Below are 12071 nucleotides of genomic sequence, written 5' to 3' on the forward strand. Positions count from 1 at the left end.
TACAGCCAAGGAGAAGGCACAGTCCAGGCAAGCTGGAATAGTAATTTTGAGCTGGGCTCCTGCTTCCTCAAAAAGAGAGGGAGGGAGCTGCCAGCACATAACAAAAATCTCCACATCCATTGCCAATGTGTTTAAACTAATTGTGCTCAGCTCCCCTTCCAATGAGAAGAACTGAAGAGCATGCAGTCTGGTGTAGGGTGCCTTGCATGTGGGTGTTTGACGATAGAAGCATGCCACCACGGGTCCAAGAAAATAAATTTATTAAACTTTGAAGGAAAAAAATCCACAGACATGAGGAGAGTTAAATATAAACTGCAGGACACAACTAGTCATACTAGTGAATAATGGCTTGTGTGGCCAGCAAAGTACCAGAATGACATTCTGAGACTGATTGAGGTATTTAGCTATTTTTGGCTATAGAAATTGTTGTCAGCCTATGGTGAGATAGTAAGATAGTTTTCCCAAGCACACAGTTTTAAGTTGAATTAGGTTCTACACCGATGAAATTGTATATGAAACTAAATTATGTAGCTCTTAGAGAAAACTATAGCAGCAAGGTAGCAGAAAAGATCTATTAAACACCTATTACAAAGTAACATGTTGAACTTGGAACACCCAGTTCTAGCTTTTCACTGTCCTTCCCGCAAGAAAGAGGGAATTTAAAATCACCAACCATTAAGCCTGTTTCCTAAAAAGGTCTGAGCTAAATGGCAAATACTATTTAAGTTAAAGCTAACTTTAAAGTTTCATTAAATGTAAAAAAAAAAAAAAAAAAAAAAAAAAACCAAAACTTAAAGTGAGAAGCATTTTTCAGTGAGATGAGATTCTTCTCTTTGGACAAACCTTTTGGGGAATAATCCCAACGCTCCCAAGAATGATGTTGAACGATAATTTCAACATTACTTCAGGACGTTTCTTTCTCTTCTGACTGCCCTCTTGGAGGCCAATCCACTCAGAGGGGAAATAAAAAATGAGGACGCTTCTTTGCTACTTTAAATAAACCCTAGAAAGAGTTCGGTGAGGAAGAAAGTTTCCGCCATTGGTTTAAGAACATTTTGGCTTATCTGAGGGGATTGGAAATCTTGTTTCTTCTGTTTCTTGTTACAATGAATAGTGGGTATATTTCTTGATCTTTTGGTTCCATTATCTGGTTAACTTCATTTTCAATTTGCTTCGACTTACAAAATGCTTCTTGTACTTTATTCCCTTCTTAGGTCACTGTGTAATAGAATCACATTGTGTTAGAAGAGATACTACTACAAAGGTTCTGGGGCCATCGCTCATGATCTGCCTGCCTAAACACTCACTTCACTCCGTGTGCAACAATAGCCCCTGAGCAGCCTGTCAGTAAGGACCAGCTAATACCCTCTCCTTCTCTTAGTAGGGAGCTCTCTGACCTGAGCCGAAATTTGGGTAAGAAAGAGTCTTTTGTTCGTTTGTTTTGGTTTGGTTCACGATGAGTAGACCTGTGCATACATCTTAAAAGTTGTCTCAATTAACAAATATTTCTTTAAAAATTTAAATTAAGACAAGCATGTGCCAATAATGCAGGTAACAACAATCATTTCAGAATTGCTTAAGGAGTTTTGGGAGGTACAAAAAGGGCCGCGTAAAAAACTAACTTGCTTATTTGTTTTTCTTTAGGTGGACCGACCAAAGCATTAAACCGGCTTTAGAGTGCGGTTGCTACATTCTCCAGATGGGTCTGCATGAACTACGGTTCACAGCGTGTAGTGTAATATAAAATAGCCATGCTTGTAGTGTAAATTCTTAAAAATACCTTTATAAATTTTATGTCAAAATAAATGTTTTACATATCCAAACTATTTCTTGCCTTCTTACCTATAATTTTAGTTCCGGATTATCTAAAAAACATTGGCCTGTGCTCTGATTTGCATTCGATTTTCCTGAACTGCAAAAGCCACCTGATTTTTTGCTTTTTCAAAAAGCTTGATTTACTATACATTAGAGACAGCCATTCAATGCTTAGTATCACAAAATTAACACCCACATTAACAAGACAATCACTGCCACTAAACAGTCTTTGAGACGATTCTTTAAAATATTTACAGTTCACAATAGGAATATCTATCTGATCAGGCGTTCTTGTTTCTTTTTTAATATTATCTTTCAACACTTCAGGAAAAAGGCATTTAGAATCCGCTCCCCCCATCCCCCCCAAAGGTTTAAACATTGTTTTGGTGTAAGCACTCATGCCCTAGCCAGCTCCTCACCATTCAATATGTAGCTTGTGGGAAATCGAAGAAAGGCTACGGCATGATTTTGTTCAGTTGGTCTGTGCTCACGTAGCCACACGATGAGAGAAACTCTTTGTCAGGCAAGGGCAAGGCTGTGGCATTGAGCACGAGGCCCTGCGGAGACTGTACTATGTGAATGGAGGTATAGTCTGGGACAGGCATCTCAGAACCCGGAGCCCGTTCTGCTGTCCCAGACTGGCCAGCGGTAGTGGTAAGGCTTTCTGTGGTGATGTAAATGTCTTCCTGGTTAAAGCTTGGCTCCACACGTGATTCAGCCTCGACGTGAGGGGCCACAGCGATGCACTTTTTGGCGTCTGCCTCGCAGAAGTAGGCGTTGTCCATGATGAAGTTTGCTTGGCAGAGTGAGACCGCTTCTGGATGCATGTCACACGGGGATATCCCTGCCTTATTCTTTTGGCCTGGGGAAAGGACCACACTCCCTGCTGGAGTAATGTCGCTTACCTGGGCATAAAAGTCGATGTTTGCCAGTGAACTCGGATTGCTCAGCTGAGTATGGGCAGCTTGATGAGTTGACTCAGTTCCACTAATAAGAAGCGGTCTTGGTTTGTTTTCCTTTGCTAGGATAACACTGGGCTGCTGAGTGGTAGGGGTAGCATCAGTAGAAGGTGAGTTATTTTGATTCTTCTGGTCAAGGCACAAGAGATCTACTTCCCCTTTTAACCTCTGTGGCTGAGCAACCTCTGAGGTACCATCACACATGTCACTGGCATTGAAATCAGTCTCCAAAATGTCAGGTTCATAACAGCTGGTACGTCCAGAGTCATCATCCTTTGCTCCAAGGATGTTAAGTGATTTCTCATGGTCATTGCTTAGAAGTCTGTCTGTGTCGGAGCCTTCAGTCTTTTCATCGGGGTCATCAATATCCAGCTCAATAAATTCAACCCAAGAGTCATCGTTGTAGAATTCAGGTTTATAGTTGTCATGAATGGCTAAGATTGTGTTCACCTCTTCTAATTTTCCTTCCTAGGAAACAGAAAGAAAATGAAACCTATCAAAAGGAACTCATAATGATGAAATGTTTTCACAAATAACATTCAGAGACTAAAATTATGGTCACAAGAAAAGCGATAGCAAGAAAGCCATATAATAAACACATTAGTGTAGAACTTTCAAATACATCATAAGACATTCTCATAATTTTAAGAGATACATTATTATTTTGAAACATTTTTCTCCAGAGGGGTTAAAAATGGAATGGGATACACATAGCTTGCAAAAGCTCTCAACATAGGACAGTATGCTTCAGGCGGCATTTAATTAGTGTTATCTAGGCCTTAGATAATTTATTGAGTACCTTGAGGAGATCTGGATCAATTCCTTTAATCTTTGGAACTGGAACTGGGGGAAGAATCAGCATCTTAATCCTTGAAAACAAATAAAATTTTGGTTTGACGTATCTGCAAAGTTATACATTCTCGTGTTTCAAAAGATAGGAATAAAATATTAATAGAACTATTACTTATTCCAAATATTCTGGTACTCCATATAAGTGGAATATGAGAAAGAAAACAGTAAGCAGTAAATGATGAGGAAAAACTACAGAAGAAGAAAAAAGCAACAAAAATCAACAAAAAGCCCTCATGTGAAGTCAACTTAAATAAAACATAATAGGTTGATGGGGAGTGGGAGGGTGGGGAGGGTGGGTGATGGGTATTGAAGAGGGCATCTTTTGGGATGAGCACTGTGTGTTGTATGGAAACCAATCTGACAATAAATTTCATATATTAAAACAAGTAAATAAAACATAATCTTTTTTTCCTTATGTCTTTATTGACAGCCAGCAGCAGTATTTGGGAATGAGAAATCTGACTCTATCTGAAGCCAATTTCCATTTCATCTATAAGGATGGCAATTTTAATGTACATCTCATCCGTAGTTTGCAGAAAAGAGGAAGGAAGAAAGAAAAAAGAAAGAAAGAAAGATTCACTTGAAGCCAAAATTATTTGCACCCTCAAAAATGGGATGAATTGAGATAAGTTTGTACCACACAGCTCACATTAATCATAAAATTACCTAAGATGATCTCATAAACCAAGGTGTCATTGCAGGCTTCATTTCAGTTGGGAAAGGCTACACTTGAGCTATCTCTAACTGATCAATATGGATTTATATACCCAATTCTATGATGTGCTTGAATTTTCTGTTCCCAACATTTAAATTATTTCTTGATCATGATTCATTTCAATGTCTCTTCTGCCTGTCTTGCAGTTTATTGTATCCCTAGCACTTAGAACAATTCCTGGCACATAGAAGGTACTCAATAAACACTTCCTGAATAAACTTGAATACCTCATATATCTATTTTGTTAATAGCATAACTAGAATTTGTGTCTTAAAATTAACATTGCAGCTCTGGAATAAAGCTCAGAGGTTAGCCATTCTAGTCAGTTCATTTATTGTTTTAAAACAACAAGAGTCAGAGGCACCACTGTTAGGCAGGGATGATAAACTGCTTTTTGGATATTAGCTGATACTCCACTTAATGTGAATGGATCGTCTAGTCTATTCAATAGGGAACCCATCTTCTGAATATTTCCATTTGCCTTTTTACCTAACCAAGGAATAAGCCAAATTTCACTTTTTAAATTGCTGTAAGTAGCCTCCACTAGGTTTACTTAGCGGAGCAAGTGTTAAAACAGATTTTTACTGATGAATAGAAGATACAGAAAAAATATAAATTATTAATAGTTGCTACCATTTTTTTGGAATGCCTCTGATAAAACAGACACCGTAAGATATATTTCACACTAACCTATGGGCTAGTAAATGATGGTCTGAGGGCCAAATCTGGTCTGTTCTCTGCTTTTGTAAATAACGTTTTATTGAAACACAGTCATGTTCATTAGTTTAGATATTGTTATGACTGTTTTCATGCCACGGTGGCAGAGTTGAGTAGTTGTGACAAAGATTTCATGGCTCCAGAAGCCTAAAAATTTACTATCTGGGCCTTTAGAAAACAAGTTTGTCAACCAGACACTAAACATTTTATTTGTTCTTATAACTACCAGGGAGGCAGATATTATCTGTGGAAAGATTTAGAGGTTTAAGGAAGGTACTCAAATCATACACTAATACTTGGCACAGCTGGGGCTCAAATCCAAAGTACCTAACCCCCAAATCCAGGCCTTTTGCCTTCTGTCATGCTGCTGTGTTATTTGGTCCTACATCTCTAAATGAATATTTCAAATGTCAAAAACATAGAAAAATGCAACACAATTGTAATTGCAGGAAACAAAGATTCCTAAATGTCTAATGCTTGACTTTGTTATGTTTGCCTCTTGATTTGCAGAGTATAATGCATTTAGGCACATGTTAGCTTTCTCGGACTTGTAGTTGACTTCCCGCCAGGGTAACAGAGCCTGCAGCCTAGAGGGCTCAAGCAGGTGATGCAAATGCACGAAGCAGGCCTGTTGCAATGTCAAAGGGAGGGATGGGAATGGTCACAGAGAACACATATCCTTCCCAAATGGAACAGCTGGTCCTCTGCTTCAACACATGTTGCCATGCAGGAATATCAATTGAATGTCACTAGATCTTTCAGATTTTAAACATGACCTGGAAATCTGGGTTTTTATGTGGAAATTCCCTAGTTTGTAAACATTTTGTAGCAAAATTTTTACTCCAAAATCAAATACATAAAATAACAAAACATAAGATCTGCAGGCTGAGCTTGGCTTTCAGATTGCCAGTTTGCCACTCCTGTCTGATGCTGATTCAGTTGTTTCTTTCCCCATTAGTAATAGTTCAAAGGCTGGGATGAGTGTATGCTGAGAATGACTGAATACAGAGTAAAGATAACCTGGCCTGAAGCTATGTTTGTGACTTTGCCATCATTTTATTCAAATCCAAATCACATTATAAATATGGAAAGGGAAAAGTGGCATGGACTCAAAACTTCATACAAAATGTAGAACCTGAGCCCTTTAGAGCCCTAACATTCTGGGGAAAGCTGACATAAGAACCTCATTCTTTGGAGGATCATTTTATTTATTTATTTAAAATTTTTTTTTTAATGTTTTATTTATATTTAAGAGAGACAGAGAGAGAGACAGAGAGAGACAGAGCGCGAGTGGGGAAGGGGCAGAGAGAGATGGAGACAGAATCTGAAACAGGCTCCAGGCTCTGAGCTGTCAGTACAGAGCCTGATGCGGGGCTCAAACCCACGAACCAGGAAGTCATGGCCTGAGCTGAAGTCAGACACTCAACCAACTGAGTCACCCAGGTGCCCCTGGAGGATCATTTTAATCATTAGAACTTCATGTTCTTTCCACACCTGTTGACAACTGTTTTTTCCTGTTTCCTACTTTCTTTGGAACATGGAAATTTAGACCATGACAAGGGTTTTTATGGGCAAATGAAAGAACAAAACTAATTCTTTTCTATAAAGAACTTATTTAGTACAGGAAATGTGAGAGCACAGTAAAGATTTCAGAACAATTTTATAATTTGGTAATTCTGACTAAGCATTGAAGTTAAGAGCTTCATTATTCATAGAAAACTCTTTTATACAAAGATTAATATATTTTCTTTAACATCCTATTTGTTGAGAGAATTATTTTTTCTTTGAAATATTGGTAGCTAATATAATTAACCAATATAACAAATTTACATGGCCTTCACAAAGACTCAAAATTGACAGCTTATGTTAAGAGTGAATTACTTTATATACATAGTGGGTATGTCTACTGTACTTATATATAAATTAGTCCATCAACTATATAGATCAATGAATTCAAATTAATCAACAGAATTATTTGATTCTTCTGTTGTTGGCATTATTTATATATATAAATTGCTTAAAATTCTATAAATTTATTTACATTTACTATTTCCCTCCAACAAATGAAAACCATATTGTCATGCTTTATAACACTCATGCTTGTAAAAGAAATGCTGTTAAAAAGTTAGATAAAAATGAAATTCTGCAGAATGACTTCTGCTTTCCCATTGGTTTACATTATGAAACTGGAGATGCTACTCTAATTAAAAAGCTTTTGCAATGTGTTCACATAGACCCTATTTTGATTTGTAGATGTCTCTAGGCTTCAGCTGGAGAACATTTCTTTAGTTCTAGGAAATATGGCCAACCACCTTGGTTTGTCTGGAACTGAGGGGTTTCCTAGGACACGGGACTTTCGGTGCTCAAACTCCCAGGAAAACCGGGAGTGTTAGTCACCCTAGTCTAGGAGAAGGGGCAGGATTAACCCAGGGACTTAAAAAAATACTCTAAAAGTAAGAAAATTTGCAATCAGTACCAATAACATTTCCTATATTCCTATTTCCAGTCTGTACGGAATTTCTTTCAGGGAGAAAAACAGAGAGTGATAGCTCATACAGCTCAAGGGACATTTAAGCCTCATTATAATCCAACATCCTCATATAATTGATGAGAACATGCAGCCTGGAGAAATTAAGGGGATAATCAAACAGCAGTAGCAGGATAATAGCTGGAACCAAGTCTTCGACACCAATACAGAATAGAATCTCCTCAAACTTAGAAAGAATTGTAGCTGTATTTACAAATTCAGGTAATTTGTAACATTGAAAGAAAATTTAATAATTTAAAGAAAACCCAGATTTACTTGAAATCGCCATCATACGAAGTCTAAAACGGTTATATTAGATTGAATTATCTGGGTGGCTTTAGTTCGCCTTTTAAATTTGCTTCTATTTTAGGCCTGTGTCAAACTCAGCCAAAGGTTCTGTGCCACCTTGTCATCCTAGAGTGGATGGGCCTGCTCGTTCAGGACTCTGAAGAGGTCAAGGGGCAGCTCAGAGGTAATGATTTTGTGAAGGAGGTTCATATCACAAGGTGTGCAGTCGCTAGCCTCAGCCTCCCTGTGTCCTATACGACTTCCCAGATAGAAAAGACACCTGTGAATTCTCTATGATGAACACAACAACGTGGTAAATGTATACCTAGGGATAATATTTTACTGCATTAATTAAATTTTTCACTCATGATTTGCAAAAGAAAATATCAAGTAACAAATGGAAACACATATGGAAATCTAAACGCTGGAAAAAACATCTAAATATTAGACCATTTCCCACCTACCTTTGCTGTTTAGAAAATATGAATAAAAATAGTATCATCGTTAGCCCAAATATTCCAAAGATAGTAATTATGAACCATGGAAACTGGAAATCTGAAACACACAAGAATAGCATCTCACTTATAGGGTTAGGAATAGTTGAAGTTTACATTTCACTTTCCTTTTTCACATAAAAAGATTTCTTAATTTGTATTCATCTAGTAAAGTCACCGATTTTTCCTGCTAATCACTAAAACAGAATGCAATGATTTGGAGTATTTTCTTTTCCAAGAACATTTCTCTCCACTGCTTCAAATCCTTTCACATATGAAAAAAAAAATCGAAATGAAGAAACAGCAAACAATTTAAGCACAATCCATGTTTGCATTAAAAAAACCCTGCAGGCACCTGGGTGGCACAGTCGGTTAAGCGTCTACTTCAGCCAGGTCACGATCTTGCGGTCCGTGAGTTCGAGCCCCGCATCAGGCTCTGGGCTGATGGCTCTGGGCTGATGGCTCAGAGCCTGGAGCCTGTTTCTGATTCTGTGTCTCCCTCTCTCTCTCTCTGCCCCTCCCCCGTTCATGCTCTGTCTCTCTCTGTCCCAAAAATAAATAAACGTTGAAAAAAAAAAAACCATAAAAAAAAAAATAAAAAAAATAAAAAAACCCTGCAGCAACCCCTTTAATTAAGCACCTTATGTGTTCAGGGTGCATCATTAGTGGCTTCAGCTCTAGAAAAAAGTGCTGTTTGTTAATATACTACTTTACCTAAATAATGTCTACTTGGTTCTTTCTTTTTTTCTTTTTTTTTTTTAAGTGTGGTAATATTTTTTTTAATCCTCCAGACCGAGGATATATCAAAAAGATGGAGGCAGAGTTTCTATTTTTGAATCATGACTGAAACTTCTTAGACATGAAGACCATGTATTTTACAGCTTAAAAAATATCCTGTGATAGAAGATCACTACTGGGGCTCCCATTTTCAGATTTTAGTATACGTGTTAACAGACTTGGGGGAATCTGTTTGTAAAACTTCCGTTTCATTTCTTTTTGAAAATTAAAATTTTTTTCTTTTTTTAACCTTTTTTCCCCAAAGTTTATTATTTATTTTGAGAGAGCAAGCGAGAACAAATGCATGCCAGCAGGGGAGGGGCAGAGAGAGGGAGAGAGAATCCCAAGCAGGCTTCGTGCTGTCAGTTCAGAGCCCGAAGTGGGGCCTGATCTCATGAACCATGAGACTGTGACCTGAGCCAGGATCAAAAGTTGGACACTTAACTGACTGAGCCACCCAGGTACCCCACTTCTATCTCATTTCTTAAGACCAAGTGCCTAGCAGCTGCTTGCAGTAGGTTCCCAGTGTTCTTACCACTTACCAAGAGGTTACCCACTTTTTAATTGAAATATAGTTGACATACAATCTTATTTTGGCTTCAAGTGTACAACATAGTGATTCAACAGTTCCAAACATTACTCAGTTCTCACCATGATAACTGTCGTTACCACCTGTCACCATACAATGCTATTACAATATTATTGACTACATTCCCTATCTTGTACTTTTCATCCCTGTGACTTATTTGTTTTATAACTGCAAGTCTGTATCGCTTAATCCCCTTTACCTATTTCACCCCTCCTCCCTGTGCTCTCCCGTCTAGCAACCACCAGTTTGCTTTCCGTTTTTATGAGTCTGTTTCCATCTTGCTTTGTTGTTGTTCTTTTTTTTTTTTTTTTTAGATCACACATATAAGTGAAATCACAGGGTATTTGTCACTTAGAATTATACCCTTTAGCTTCATCTATGTTGTGAATAGCAAGAGTTCATTCTTGTTATGGCCAAATAATATTCCACTGTGTGTGTGTGTGTGTGTGTGTGTGTGTGTATAAATCACATCTTTTTATCCATTCACCTACTGAAGGACATTTAGGTTACTTCTATATCTTGGCTGATGCAAATAATGTTGCAATGAACATGGATATATATATATATATATATATATATATATATACACGCACTTGAATTAGTATTTTCATTTTTGTTGTAGAAATACCCAATAGTAGAGTTACTAGATTGTATGGTATTTCTATTTTTAATACTCCATACTTTAATACTCTATTTTTAATATTCCATACTGTTTTCAATAGTGACTGCTCCAATTTACCTTCTCACTAACAGTGCAGGAAGGTTCCCTTTTTTCCACATCCTCATCAAGGTTATCCACTTTACACAAAAAAGACAGGTGGAGTTTACCTTAATGTTGCTTTATTAAAAGTAAGATTTTGTGCTGTAATGTTCCTTTCTTATTTTTATTTTCTTATTCAGTTATTAAAATCTCCAAAGGAGATATTATGTATAGTATAAAGAATTAATGGAGGAGAGAATACCATTTAATATCTTGTGGTATCTGTAACTTTGTATCAATGCCAGAGTATCAATGACAGTTCCCGTATGTATTCAGGAACATAACAAAGCTAGAACTTCAGGTTTTTTTTTAAGGAAAACATTTTTTGGAAGGAAAAATCAGTTAAAAAAAATCTATGCTAACTGAATTAAATGGCATCACAATAAGCTTAAAGGGTGTGTGGCAAATTTACTTTTGAAACCAGGATTTCATTATATCAAATATTATACAAAATAATAAGCCTGTTAACTGGAACTTAGAAAAAAAAACAGTGCTACAGGCATTTTCATTTAAGTGCTATTTAGTATCATGGATTTTACTTGTACCATCAATGCAAAAATATAAATTTAATTTCTCTATTGCTTGTGATTGCTTCATTAACAAACTTCACATCCTCATACATAGCCCTGTGAACCCTCTGTGTTTAATTGTAGATGCATTATAGCTAATTCCCATGTGGGAGTGATAACTTTATATACTTATTGTTTATTATTAGGCAGACTTCTTTATGTCTGTATCAAAAGTTTTAATTCTTTTATTTTGAATTCATAGATCTCATTTCTTTGAACTTGCATTATCTTTGTATTTTTCTTATATAAGATCTTCAAATGTTCCATGTTATCCTTGCACATAACTAGCATGCTACTTATTAAGGCTTTCTCCCGGTGAAAACCATACCTAAGCTTTCTAAAACCACTAAGCAGCTGCCATTGACAACCTATGCTGACACAATAGTAGGCTTTTAGATGCCACATATCCATCCATCCATACATTTCTTCACTATGTATTTGAAATACACAGTATTTCTTTACTATGTATTTGAAAAACATTTTTCTGATTATAAATGCAAAACAAACTCATAGAAAATTTTAGAAGTATGGAAACATATAAATAAAAGAATCATCTGAAATTCTGATATCCAGAGATATCCCCCATTAATATCTTAGTACATCTTCTCCTCTCTAACTTATACCTCCCCCAGGACATTTCCTGAATTAAATAATTCAAAAAATAAGTTCTCCTTCCCCTTCTGTAATGAATAATATCTGTTATAGACTGTGAACTTGAGGTCTCTCACCCCGACATTTAAAGCTAATGGATCGTGATCTGAACAATGTTACGACATTGACAAAAGCCACGTTGGCTGCCATTTTAAATCTTTTACCTTCTTCACATGCAAATGGGCTCATTTGAGGAAGTGTTACATAGAGCACCTCACTGAACTCGCCATATTTTTCAGAGTTTCGTTGTCTGGATCTCACACGCACTTCATATTCTTTATCTAGTCTCAGTGAATAAACTGGAACTGATGTTGACAATACAGGGTCCATCTTTCAAGACAAAATATAAAACTTACTG

The 12071-nt window shown here is 36.8% G+C and overlaps 1 protein-coding gene across 4 annotated transcripts in view; it reads right to left on the reverse strand.

Annotated features, from left to right (window-relative positions):
- Positions 1–243: 243 nt before the first annotated feature.
- GHR (growth hormone receptor) overlaps positions 244–12071 on the reverse strand; it is a 273627-nt gene continuing 261799 nt past the window's right edge. For all 4 annotated transcript variants that reach the window (XM_045439103.1, XM_045439110.1, XM_045439117.1 and 1 more), the window contains 4 exons: positions 11878–12043; positions 8338–8428; positions 3574–3643; positions 244–3242 (listed from right to left, as the gene is read on the reverse strand). In XM_045439103.1, the coding sequence (XP_045295059.1) occupies positions 2271–3242; positions 3574–3643; positions 8338–8428; positions 11878–12043 (1299 nt within the window). In that variant the 3' untranslated portion in view covers positions 244–2270. The remainder of the gene's footprint in view (positions 3243–3573; positions 3644–8337; positions 8429–11877; positions 12044–12071) is intronic.

This window comes from Leopardus geoffroyi, chromosome A1 (assembly GCF_018350155.1).
Source record: "Leopardus geoffroyi isolate Oge1 chromosome A1, O.geoffroyi_Oge1_pat1.0, whole genome shotgun sequence".
Classification (NCBI taxonomy): Eukaryota; Metazoa; Chordata; class Mammalia; order Carnivora; family Felidae; genus Leopardus; species Leopardus geoffroyi.